Source organism: Podarcis cretensis (genome assembly GCF_951804945.1).
Source record: "Podarcis cretensis genome assembly, chromosome: 10".
NCBI lineage: Eukaryota > Metazoa > Chordata > Lepidosauria > Squamata > Lacertidae > Podarcis > Podarcis cretensis.
The window spans coordinates 31,620,189-31,633,691 of record NC_137179.1 but is presented as its reverse complement, the minus strand read 5'-3'; the positions used below and the strand labels follow the sequence as shown (position 1 = coordinate 31,633,691).

Below are 13,503 nucleotides of genomic sequence, written 5' to 3'. Positions count from 1 at the left end.
TATATAAAGAAACATGAGACGGAGAACAGGTCAAAATGACATTTGCAGTTACAGTATCAGGTGGAACTATAGCTGCTGAGGATCAAACCATGACAGGAATGCAGAACTGAGAAGACAAGATGAGATGTTTTGCTTGGGAGTTGACTCCTGGCTGGAACACATACAGAAATCAACACTAAAGAGGACACATTCTCAGATGGGTGGATGACAGTTCTCAAGGCCATTGGCCCCAGAATCTAGGTTGAACTGCCGTGTCAGCAGCCACCCAAATAAGGCAGGAGTGGAGAACCTTTTTCAGTCAAAGGAGGACATTTCCTTCTCTGCAATCTTCCAAGGGCCACATGACAGTGGGGGTGAAGCCAGAGGCAAAAGTGGATGAAGCAACAAATGCAAATTTTTAGCTTTTGTACAGTGAGCTAGTTTCTACACACACACACACAATTCTGTCTATCCTCCCTCCAGAAATTCAAGTGACATTAGCAGAGTTCAAGGACACATTGCAGCCTGGCAAAAACATTTGGGGTGTTAAGCACAACCAGTGAAGGTTACTGCCTGGGGAAAGTTCCAAGGGAAAGACAGAAATGCCTGGAGTGCAGAATTCAACCCCTGGGGCTGAGGTGCCTCAATCCTGCAATAAGGTTTCAAGCTCAGCCAGAGGACAGGAGATTCATAAACTTCTACCAGAATGAAAAAGAGCACATGGGGTGATGTATTGGAAACTTTGCCACATTGATATAGAAGCCCGATGCTGTGAACGCAAAGTGTAAAAGCAACTTGGTCTGAGTGGATGCAATAAGTAGGCAGTCATCTATCTATGGGAAGATCAAAATCCCTTACTGACAGAAGTGTGCAATGATGACAGTTCTAAATAGCTCTAAAACTTTGCAATCCTATAGAGAAGCTGCAGTCACTCAGAGCAAAGTGAGGCAAACAGCAAAGTTTTGGCTGAAAGGCTAAGCATCTTCCAAATCTGTGGATGTGGACCAAGCTCTGACATGAAAGATGCTTGCTTTCACTTAAAAGAATTTGACAAGGGTTACCATCCTGCATGTCTTTGGACTTATGACACATCCTGAAGGTCCAGAAGTGGCCAAAGACCTCAGTCTTCTGGGGGATAGCGAAATGCTTAAAAAAATGCTAAATGCACAAGGCATTGAGTACCAGTTTATCTCTTTTCAGAGGAAGATTTTGGTATTTTCCTCTGAAAGAAGGGACTGAAGTTTAGAAAAGAAAAACACATTTGGGTGTCATGGACTGGATGTTGAGTGGTGGGAGGAACCAGCTGGGGAGCCTCCAAGACTCAGAGCCCAGGGATTGGTGGTGGGATGATGATGAGTGGTCAGAGGGAGCAGACAGGAAGGAGGTGTCAGAAGCTGAAGAGGAAACAGGGCTTAGTGAGCAAGAAAGAGTCTGTGGCAGAGAGCAGTTCAGAATCAGAGGCAGAAGTGAAGGCTGGAGAGGTTAACAGCCATGGTCAATGTAAAGGGCAATTCAGTTCCCATAGAGGACAGTGTAGTAAGCAAGCTATGGAAGACCTCCATAGCACAAGTGACCTATCGGTTCAAGGATACCGTCCCTGCCATCAACAACATGAGCAGAACTGAAGTGGAACAAAGTTTTGTAGCTTATGCTGCTTTGGAGACTCTGACCTTGGCACTGAAAGCAAAGACAGCCTGCTCCAACAACATTCCCTGTGCCTGAAACAAGTGATTTTGTGTGTCTGCCTAGTGAAACAGACAGCTGGAACCATATGCATTACAGGTCCCTCACCAAGTTAAGGAGGTAGTCTGCTGCCACAAACTGAACACCTCTTAAAAAGTGCCAGTTGCACCACAAGCACCCGCTTGAGAGTGAGGCATGCACTGTTGCAGAATTAGCCCAAAGGTTTTTTGTTTTTTTTTAAAAATCCACTGTAGAGAAAAAAAGGTGAAAAAGATGAAGTGAAGGAAAAGAAGGGTCTAGCTCATATGCTCTCTCAGGGGTAAGTGAAAGTTTCTCTTGCTGCAGTGACCAGAAAAAATGGGAGCCACATTGACCTTTTTTGAGTGTGCACACTGAGGGTTGGGGGGTTAGCTTTCCATCTAAACCCCTTCAAGAAAGTGCTAAATGCTGCTTTGTGAGGATGAAGTCTGTGGATCTGCACAGACAATATGAAGAACTGCATCTTCTTGAGACCCAACCCACAAATTATTCAATACATGTTCCTTGTCAACTTTCAAGGACCTCTTCTGACAGGAAGGGTCTAGCTGTATCTCCCTCAGTAGTTTCTGACAAACATCCCATTGTTGTGTTTGCAGTGTCCCGTGCACAGCGGAATGATGAGGAATACGTGCACATACTCTATATTGCTTTATTTACATTTCAAAGCTGGTAGATTACAGAAAAACATCATGCCTCTGCCGGAGCAGAGAAAGCATCCTCTCTCCTCTGAAGCACGGAGAGAAGCACACTGTGAACAGTGAAAAACAGGAAACCAGTGTACGTCACATCCAGTCTCCTTTCCCGTGAGAAACTCCAACAGCACAGACTGTGGAATGTAAACACCTGTCTCGTGACAAGCACTTCGCTGCACAGTGAAGAGAGCAGAAACCAACACCCATAGCCCTTTTAAGAGAGAGAGATAGAACATTCTCTTTTCTCTCATTGAGCAATTATAACATTCTCTCACCTAAAGGTCTTATCTTATCCAGACTAGTAATGCTGTGGAACTTGTTCATGGGCCAAGCAATAAGAATGCTAGGAAATTCTACTCACCAGAGGCAAGCCTTGAATCCTGTGCCCCCCACCCCCTGAGTGAGCGGGGTGCTGTGCTGCTCCAGGGAGAGGATGGTTTTGGATTACTCAGACCAGGAGGTGGGCGGGGTAGCCCTGTAGTGTTTCTTGAGGAAATATTGTTTCTCCACTTGTTGGAGAGATGAGGGGGATTGGGTCCTATGGGATCTGGGGACCATGTTGATTTGTAATCACTGAACTTTGCTACAACAGAGGAAAGGAAAAGCCAATCAATTAGTGAAAGTTAATACACATAACACAGATCATCATAATTTTAGTTTTTGCCAACAGTCCGTTGAAGTATATTTGCATGTGATCCAGGTTACACGCTTTTGCGACAATATAGTACACGGATCTGAAAAAACTTCACCAGGGAGTTATTTAATACGTAAAAAAAAGTTACACTGAGGAAAAAACCCAGGCAACTATCTATTGTACAGAGCATTACTATATATGCTTAAATATCTCAATGTTTTCCAGCTACAATATAAAATGTGAGCTAGGTGTATTGAGAATGGAAACCAGATACCTGAAGTGCTATGAACATTTGTGAAGGAATTGTCAGAGGCACTGTAGGGCCAGGCACCAGGTGAAGGCAGCGAGGTGTTGAGGGAAGAATTAGACCCTATGGCATAATAAGGAAAGGTAAAGAAAAACATTATAGATGAATAAAGAATTTACGTGACAACTGACATTTCTAGCAATGACAATGAATGGCAGAAACCTATTGCAGATCCATGTATTTAGTCTTAACATAAATTAAACCATAGCAACATCTGCATCTTCAAACTTTAGAATAGAATACAGAGCAGAATAGGGTTGTTTGTATTTGCCTACTGCCATTAATACAGGACAGGGGCATTTCCAGGGGGAAATTGTTAAGTGCAAACAGGGTTTTAATTCATTCTCTTGGTTCACCAATGCTTACCCTCCAGATAGGTATTTTCCTATTTTCCCCTCTAGCTAAGTCTAAAACTGCAACTAAGACTGGCTGGGGGGGAAAGGGGCCTGGCAGAAGAGGTTATAAGGAAAAATAATTGGCTGTGTAGAGAGATTAACCACCCTCAATTTTGCTGATTCTCCCCTGCAAATGTATCCCTGCCCCAACTTATAATCAGCAAACATGTATTTGCTGATCCAACTTGTTATTCCAGTTATAATAGTTGCAAGGTAAACAGAAATTGTATTATGTAATAAATATACCTGTGGTGTTGTCCCGCAGAAGTTGGTGATCAGTATCTACAATGGGGGATGTGGCTGTACCCCCCAGCACACTTCCTGGGGTCACATAGGGATCAGATTCAGGGTCAATGTTTGGAATACCTTTCCATGGCACTCCTGGCTGAAACTCTGAAACATAACAATAATCATACAGTATTTCAAATGAAATATTCAAGACTTAAAAGTTGTTAAATTCTTCCAACAAATATGAGGTGTCCAAGAATGTGTGGTGTCAAGTTTCTAGTTCTGGGGTCTTGGGAGATCAGTTTGAGAGTGCAGATAATGTTATTAGAGGAATCTAAAGGCATACATGTGTTTCCTAGTCCTTTATTAGCTCTTCCATTCCTTCCTACCCTTTCAAAAATAGTAATTAAAATGTTATTCTACATTCTGATTAAAAAGCATACAAATTAATATTGCTACTATATGTGTGTATGCAGTCAATCAGTCACATTTTTATTGTCTGTAGCCAATTGCCATTACAATATAAATCACAAACAATAAAGATGCCAATTCAAGAGTAGACTTAAAACACCTATTTTCAAAATTCAGGGTGGTGGTGGTGATGATGATGATGATGGGAGAGAGACAACGCTTGGTGAAGTCTCAGAAATAAATAAATTGCTGTATAGTCGTACCTCGTTTTGCGGCCTGGATCCGTTCCAGAGCCCCGGCTGCTAGCCAAAAAGGACGCAGGGCAAAGCGCTGCGTCTGTGTACGGAGCGCTTCGCGCTTCTGCGCATGCGGCAAAACTGGAAGTAACCCATTCTGGTACTTCCGGGTTTGCTGCAGATGTTCGCCGAAATGGACTCTAGACAAGGCGGATGTTCGCAAGAGGTATTACTGTATAACATTCCCAGTGGTCAAGAGTAGGGCATTACTGTTCAGTGTAGCAACTTTATCCTAAGTCTAAACCTCCCCCAAAAATAAATTATACAAAATAAAAAAGTGCTTAGTTCATGTCATTTATACAGACCAAAGAAGTCTGGTTTCTTTAAAATGGAGTTTACACCTCTGAAACAAGTTTTACACAACCTCATACAGGCAAATGGTCCAAAATCTGAAAAAAAAAACCCCTCTTACAATGCATGTTTGCACAGCACCAGTCTGCTGTGCATAGAAAGCTATTGACAGCGGTGACACATTGATAGAAGTAATAAATTTTATTTTATAAGCTGGGATGTAACATTTATGAACAGTTTTCAAGAACACTGAAATTACCTGGAGGCCAACTGGCATTGCTGGATTTGCTTCCAATCTTACTTGTTGGTGGAGATTTGGCAGGTAACCAACTATCTCCAGCAGGACCTGTGTGGCTGCCCAGTGGGTCGCCAGGGATTATATCAAATTGGTTATAGGGCGATGCCCCTCGTACTTTTCCAGGGGGCACAATCGTCCCTGGAAAGAAGAGGAAAAATATTAATTTGACAAAAGGACATCATGGTAGCAACTGAAACAGGGCTCAAACCTAACATAAAAGCAGAATGGCAATTCATACCAGTTTCACTGTAACAATAAAGCCACTAGAGCAAGGGTCACCAACTTTTGAGGGCCAGTGGGCATGTTTGGAATTTTGTGAAAGTGTTGTGGACGGCAGTCACAAAATGACTGCTATGGAGGTGTGGCATAAGACAAAATGGCTGCCATGGAGGCATATAGGAGAGGACACACCAGTGCAAACAGGAACTGAGTGAACAGTCTCTCATGCATTGTGGAATTTGGAGGGGATATTTACCAAGACCTTTCATGGGTGCTACAGAAAATACTGAAGGGCAAACTGGTGCCCAAGGGCATCACACTGGCAACCCCTGCACTAGAGTAAGAAAGAAAATAGCATATATATAATGTAAGAAAAACAAGATACAAAATTAGAGGCCTTTTTAAAAAAAGGTTACCAAAACAAAAAGCCCATTATGATTTGTTCAGATTTATATATTACCTTTCCAAAGGCATTTGCATTGCTAACAGTGGCTTAGAACAATTAAAATACAACAATCTCACAGCAAAACAACAATACAGGAGAAGTTGCTGTCCTAGTGTTTCACTAGAGGCAAAAAGTGGCAATATAAATATACCTTGTAAAATCATTTTTGATAACGTAAGCTGGAATCTCTCACCATTTTTGTGCATATTGGCATCTTGGGAAGCTACAGATGGCAATCCATCTATCATAGAAGTCCATTGTTTAAAGCGAGATTCTGTTCCAGTTTCTTTCCCTCCTACCATGCCATAATCCATGCCACTCGAACCAAAACCTGTGAAAAACCAATGACAACTTGAGGGCCAAGGATTTCCCACCCCTGATTTAAGCTAAATTGCTTTATAATTATGTTTTTAAACCATATAGATGGCTGAGATGATGCAAATGTTCATCACTACAAGGCTGTCTTATGCTTTTGCACAAATACTTTTTGTAACATGATATCCTGCAATAAGCAAGGCTGTTTGAAAATAAAGCTAGTGAGTCAACATAACGCTGAAGTACACTTTGCAGAGAAGAACAGAAGCTAGAGTTCTATGTAGCAAGACTGATTCAGCAATTCAACTGACACAAACAACAAATCCAGTATTTGGGTTTGGTACACAGATTCTTAGCGCTTAAGAAATCAAAACAGATCACAGGGTTTTAGCTATTTACAGTACTTACCTGAACTATATCCAGGAATTTGCCCTTTGGTTGGTATATCTGAGAGACTCACATTCAGACCACCAGGTACTATGCTGTCTAAATGTTTAGGCCCAACTGGATGGGATGGAGAATGTTTCATGCCAGGTTGCCTCTGTTGTGGCTGAAAGGCATTCACCATACGGGCAATCTGCAGTTAACGAAATAAAGAAGAATTTGTTTATCTTAGTACAAACAAGTGATTATATTTTGAATAGTGCATTAGTTTCAAGCAATAATAAAGCTTTAATAACATCTTCTTGGTATATTGCTAGGCTTTATTGTACACCTCATGCATACATTGCTGATTAAATATTGTACCTGCTGTTCTTGCTGTTGTCGTACTACTTGGGAAATCTTTCTTTGACTCTGTAACAGTTGTTGCTGTTGTTGTTGTTGCTGCTGCTGCTGTTGCTGGAGGATGAGTTGACAAGCCTGGAAGGCAAGTAGAGGAGGTAATGAAGGACTTTATTTATAGGCATTAACTGCTGGCAAATGAGCACTGTTCAGCAGATATGACTAGCATTGTAAGTTTTTTTTTATAATAAAAGAAACTTACCATGAACGTTTTAGACTATGGATGAGCCTTTCCTTTTACATCTAATTAGAAATAGTGGGATGATCCACACCAAGCACTTAAAGGACATCTAATGCACATTTAATGCACATGACTCACCTGCCAAAAGAGTCCTGGGAACTGCAGTTTTCCCCTCACAGAGCTATGATCCCCAGCACCCTTAACAAACGACAGTTCCCAGGATACTTTGGGAAAGTCATGTGGTTTAAATGTATGGTGTGCCTCTGCCCAGTACTTCTAGTATGAAGCTTGATTTACTGTAAAGGTAAGTACAAGTCACTGCTAGAAAGTGTCCCCTTCCCACAACTGCATATGACTTATTTGTGCCTTTTCAACAACTAAGTATATATTTCCACAGATCTGAAGTACAACATTTTCCCAAAAAGATTAAAGCTGCAAAAACAGTCACAGGAGTATGCAAAATTCAGTCAGCTACTGTAGTAGGATAGTTACTTACAAGCTGAAATTGGGGGATCTGCGGAAGTTGGCTCAACATAGCAATCTGTTGAGGAGAAAGCTGGGGATTCATGTTGAAAAGACCTGGGTTCAGACCACTGTTAGGAAATTGCTTGAGCATGGAGGCAGAAACCTTAATAAAAAGTGCAAAGGCATACACAAGTCAAACCAGAAACTGACAGAACAACAAAGACATTTGTAGCAGGTTTGTATGCAAAAGCAAGATGTCTCTGTTGAAAACAGAAAGTGTGTGATCTTAATCATAATGAAATTGAACATCAACAAATAATGCAACAAAGGAAAAGTGAACATAAAGAATATGGTACCAACACATATAGCAATATGTGAGTACAGAAAGGAATCAATTACTTGAGTTGGCTAGCTTTTGTTTGGCTGAAATTTTGAACAATGCACAAACATTTTGTACATTTAAAGAAAAGAGCTTGAGCTTAATATGGAACATGATTCTGGAGTTAACATATTCTATTTCAGTTTGTGGCAGGGCTCTGGTGGATGAGTAGCTTTAACAGTACATCATACAGAAATGTGTGCATGTATATGTACACACCCACCCACACCATTTGAAATGGGGTGCAAGGAGAAGAGAATAACAGAGACTGCAATGCACAAAGAAGGAGGAGGAAGGAGCAACTTGTTCCTCTGAGGAAGATGAGCTTTTTCTGAATGTGCAACAACATTATATAGAGCTCTGACAGAGGGAGGTTCTTGCTAGCCCCTCTTCTCCTCAGCTACATCCTTTTTACACTTTAGGATGAACTAAGGAGTGGGGGCACCATTGGTTCAGTATACATAATGTTAAAACACAGTTGATGTTTACCTATGGATTTAACATGAATTAGCAGCATCAGAAATAACAAAATGCATGTTTTGGCTTGTTGTTATGCAGACTTGGGCTCATGGTTTGTTTTCTTCAAGGGAACTATAAGTGGTACCCCAAAACCAAATCTTGGCTACCAATCATAGTTTGTTGCTCCCAACATGAAGCAGGAGAGGAGCTAAGCAGAGACCTTTGAGAAGCATGCACCAGCACACTGCTTGTTTGTGTAAAGCCATAATTAAACAAAGCTCACCTACCCACCTATTAGAAAACTTTCTAAGATAGCAATCCACACCCAACTAAGCTCTCTCCCTTACTTAGGTTCAAAGTCACACATCCCCTCTACAAGGACTTCTCCCTCTCATCAAAGAGCACCCATCAATCTCATGCCCCCACTGCACTCTCATAAATACCAATTAAAACAAACTGGAAGTGGGTGGCACTTTCACTCTTGTATGGCACATCTGGATTCCCTTGTCACAAGTTTCAAAATGAAACCAAATACTTCTAACATCAAAAAGTCAACAGCAGAAAACAACGAATGCAGATGAAGAAAAAGCTTATGCTATTAGAAAGAAGACTGCAAAAAGACACTGTACCTGCTCTTTAGCTCCTGATGAGCCATACAAAATATGTAGCTTTGGGAAACAGACTAAAGCCCCTTCCCTCCACCAGATGTCCTCAAATCCAACTCCATATGTGGAACAACAGAAGAGACTATAACAAACCATCTACAAAGAAACTTTTAAAAATTGTTTACCTGGGGAGAAAGAAACTGGGGAGGCACTTGTGCCCGGATATTAGGTGAAGGGTTTAGCGGTTGCACTGGTGGGTGCATTCCTCTCGATTGTGCTGTGCTGTTTCCAAACAGACCTTGATTGCCACCCTAAAAATGAATGAATGAAAGAAAGTCAAATCAGGTTGTAAGTATAGTTGTTTATATATGTTAGCTGGAGCCTGGGGTTAATATAACTATGAGAATTTGTAACATGCCAATGATAGTCATCCTTATTTCATCTTGATTCATTTGCCTGGCATTTTTTTCAAACACATTCCCTTCTAAGAGGTTTGATTGTATGCCATACACATTTTAAAGAGGAGAAAAGAAGGTGCAGAGAAAAGATAAGCAATGTTTATATTTAAAGGGATTTGTCTTTTGTGTTTGAATACTGTAGATAGCAGTATTTATTACTTATTACATATAGCAGAAGAAAATATTAAGAACTACCTAATATGATGGACTTCATTGTTTTTAGCTGCTTCTTTATTTAATATGGAAAGTTACTCAAAGGTCTTAAGCAGTCCTCAAACTGCATTTAATCATACACAATAAAGCAATTCCAATATTCTAAGAGAGAACGCGCCACTGATTACACAGTCAAAACAGCACCATCATATACAAAAGAGAGGTATCAGCAGACTCAGGGGAAGGGAAACCCCAAAACAGCCCAATGGAATCTGAGCATGCTCAGAGGCCGTGTAATGCAGACTGTTTGGAGGTGTGGGGAATCGACTCTAAAACAGGCGTGGGGTGGTGGTGGGGTGGACTGGTGTCTGGAATTCAGAACAGGGAACACAGCACACTGCAACATTTTGTGCCAGGTGTCTCTTTCATATTCAATTTGAAAACAAATTCCAGTAGAAGTGACCTAGTCCCTTTGCAGGGATACATTCACGATACATATTAATCTTAGAAAAACATTTGTAGATGTGGTTATAGCTTGTGTTGTTATTCCTAGAGATTTCCAAACGGATAGAATTGTTAGTCTCTTCTTCGGTTTCAAAACTGCTCTAGGATAAATTAAGAGCAAACACACATACAAATTTAAACAGAGTAACTACTGCATAAATGTAGTATGAAGTTTTAGTGCCAAATTTGTTTTTTAGAACAAGGGGGAAAGTGTTTATTCTTGCACTGGGTTCCAAAATGTTTATTCCCCGACTTTTAATTACTTTCTTTGAGAAAGTAAACTCACAGACTGTTGTGAGGTATTAGTAAGGGATCAAAGTAACAGACATAAGCAACATATTGAATGTCTGGAAGGAAGCAATAAAGACTGGTGGGTTCCTGAATTTGAGATTTATCTTACTACATTTTCCATGAAAAAAACATTAAAAAAACGGGTGCAAAAACCAAGCTGACAAGGATTAACTATAGGATGCAGCCAAGAAGTAATATAACCAAGAATGTGACCTCCTTACTTGTCTAGCAGCGAAGTTTTGGGGGTTGAGCCCTGAGCCGATTGCCCCAAGGCAGATGGGTAGTGTGGAACCAGAGGGAGAAAGCTTGTAGTTGGGAGAAGGGGAGAAGGGAGAGCAGGGAGCCTCATCCCCAAGGCACCCATCTTGATTGGAGAAAGGCAAAGTCAGCTGAAGAAATAAGTAGCCAATCAGCAGGAGTTGGTTAGTGAAGCAACAGAATGCAAGAAGAGAGAGAGTGACCATGAATGACCAAGATTATGCAAAATTAGTATGATTTTAACCATTAAAAGGATATGTTCCAACAAAGTACACTACTTACTTTGGAAATATGGACTAAAAGGAGACAAGTCAGAACAATCAATTCAATACTTAAAAACCTTTACCCATAGCTAATGCTGCCCTGCTTGTGGAAGTGATAATCTTCAATAAAAGAGATGCAATATTTCTATTTGCTGACAAAATTTTATTTCTTTTCAGGAGATCTACAACTGAGTAACACCTAGAGCAGATGAGGCAAGCAGAAGAATTCAGGCAGGTGAAGAATAAAGAAATCTCATCAGAATAATATCTCGGTTCTTGGGCAATTTAAAGATCTTCCATCCAGTACATTATTATAAGCACTACTCGACTGACACTAGTATGTCCATCTTTCTTACAAAGCAAGAGAATGAACATCCTCGCATGGAGTATTTTGTTACCAAAAGCTCTTTAGAACCAAACACAAAAAATAAACACTGACTGATTCATTTTCTCAGGTTAACGTCCTTATCTGTCTCTGGTGCACAGTGTCAGCCAGCAAGGTCAGTGTAGAATGCTGAAATTCCTCACTCCCTGATCAGAAGAGAAAGACTGATAGCCCAGGAAGATGGAGGCAGTTTTGGTGAAGTGCTGTTGTTTTCAGCTTGAGGTTGACACTGGCTACTCTGGACAATACAATTCCCTACTGCCTATGTGAGAATCAAGCCATATTTAAGGCAGCTTAGGGCTAACTTAGCTGCTGTTTCATGGAAGTGCTATTTATGTAAATGCAAAAATATGAAATAGCCATCAAAGTCCCCTCTTTGAGACCTAACTCCGGGGCTCCCTGAATGCTCCTCATTTCTAGAAATTATATTTCTGAGATATTCTGCTTCAGCTACCTCTATAATAGCCATTGGCTTTGTCATTCTCCAAAAAACAAATAATACAGAAACTTAGTGGTGACAAACAGGGCTTTTGAATTTGGCTGTGTTCTTTACAAGCACGGCTAGGTAAAGAAAACCCCCCCACTATTTCAACAGCCAGAGACCAGGCCAAACAGCAGACAAAAACCAAGAAAAGTAGTCTACAAGGGTGCTCCAAGTTTTTAAAGTTGTATACCTGATGCAATACTTGAACACTGAAATTCTTGTCTGCTCACACTAGAAGACTTTAGGGATGACTCTGAGCAAATTTATTTTGTGTAAGATTGTATAGGTATAGAATTTTGAAGGGTCCTTCAGCATTAATAACCTGATACGCTTGATTCTATGGCAACTGCAATTTTGGTTGGAATCCTATCAAAAGGAAATGGATCAGGTACCTTCTTTCTGTGGGTAAATTCCTAGCTTTAGGTGATGTCAAAGAAACAGAGGTCTGAGATATTCTCTTCTTTTAAGTAATTAAACAGAGGACATTATGGTTTTGTTATGTCAGGACCAAACCTACCAGAAGCCAGAAAAGAACAACACTAGGTACCATCTCAACTTGAGGATCTGGCACTGGTAAAAAGTGTATTACAATGCTGGGTTGATTATTTCTTGTAGTATTAAGAAATGACCCAGTGGTTAAGAGATTAAGTGTTAAGTAAATGAGATACATCTTCTGTCATTAAAAAGCAGAGCAGATACCTTGGGTGGAGGGGGTCCATTGCAAATGGTTACAAAAATAACCAAGTTCTGAAATAATTTGATGGCTCTGAAGTTTCTTACTTGTGTTGACTAGAAGTATGTTTCTTGATTCCAAATGACACATGTCTTAATTCAGAGGAATTGGAAGCAGGACTTTTAAAAAGTTTAACTCTGTCCCAGTATGAGATGGCTCAGTTTGTAGAGTGTGAGACTCTAATAGGGTCATGGGTTCAGCCCCAAGTTGGGCAAAATATTCCTCCATTGCAGGAGGCTGGATTAGATGACCCTTGTGGTCCCTTCCAACTCTACAATTCTATGATTCTAATGAATCTTTAGGGAAATATATTGACCAGCAGTCCAGGTCCCAAATAAATCCATACTGTGTTTTTTCTAACCCACTGTGCACTGAGGGTATGGTTGTAGCAATGAGTGTCTGATCCTCAAATCTGTCACCAAAATGAAGCTGAAATTTGGATGGAACTTCTTTGAGAATATGTAAGTTGATTCTCCTCTAATTCAGTAAGTTCAGGGTCCCAGGAAATAGGCGTATACTGCATTGTGAATTCCAACAGGGTAAAAACAGACAAAGGAACCATAGTTGAGGTCATGGCCTAGACCTGGAACAGCAGCCAGAATTCTGACAGAGATAAAAGGTACCAACTAGGTTGAGCAAACTAGTGGCACAGGAAATGAGCTGAAATCTCAATGGCAAGCCTGAATCTGACAGCCAGGAAACTCTGGAATACAAGGTCCTTCAGCTGGAAATGGAAAGAGCAGCCCCAAGCTGCAGTCCCCAGAGGACCCAGGGCCTGACTCATTCTCCTTAGTCCAGAGATTTTCAACCTTTTTGAGTCCACAGCTCCCTTGACCAACTACAGTCTTTCTGCGCCACCCCTATAGGGCT

The 13,503-nt window shown here is 40.8% G+C and overlaps 1 protein-coding gene across 10 annotated transcripts in view; it reads right to left on the bottom strand.

Annotated features, from left to right (window-relative positions):
• The window catches only part of TNRC6B (trinucleotide repeat containing adaptor 6B), a 116,114-nt gene that overhangs the window by 16,288 nt on the left and 86,323 nt on the right, over positions 1–13,503 (bottom strand). For 8 of the 10 annotated variants that reach the window (XM_079994556.1, XM_079994548.1, XM_079994551.1 and 5 more), the window contains 10 exons: positions 10,732–10,899; positions 9,290–9,415; positions 7,693–7,824; positions 6,980–7,093; positions 6,641–6,809; positions 6,111–6,248; positions 5,215–5,391; positions 3,976–4,122; positions 3,302–3,397; positions 2,755–2,976 (listed from right to left, as the gene is read on the bottom strand). In XM_079994556.1, coding sequence (XP_079850682.1) covers positions 2,755–2,976; positions 3,302–3,397; positions 3,976–4,122; positions 5,215–5,391; positions 6,111–6,248; positions 6,641–6,809; positions 6,980–7,093; positions 7,693–7,824; positions 9,290–9,415; positions 10,732–10,899 — 1,489 coding nt within the window. The remainder of the gene's footprint in view (positions 1–2,754; positions 2,977–3,301; positions 3,398–3,975; positions 4,123–5,214; positions 5,392–6,110; positions 6,249–6,640; positions 6,810–6,979; positions 7,094–7,692; positions 7,825–9,289; positions 9,416–10,731; positions 10,900–13,503) is intronic. The other 2 variants (XM_079994549.1, XM_079994557.1) reach the window with 1 other exon arrangement.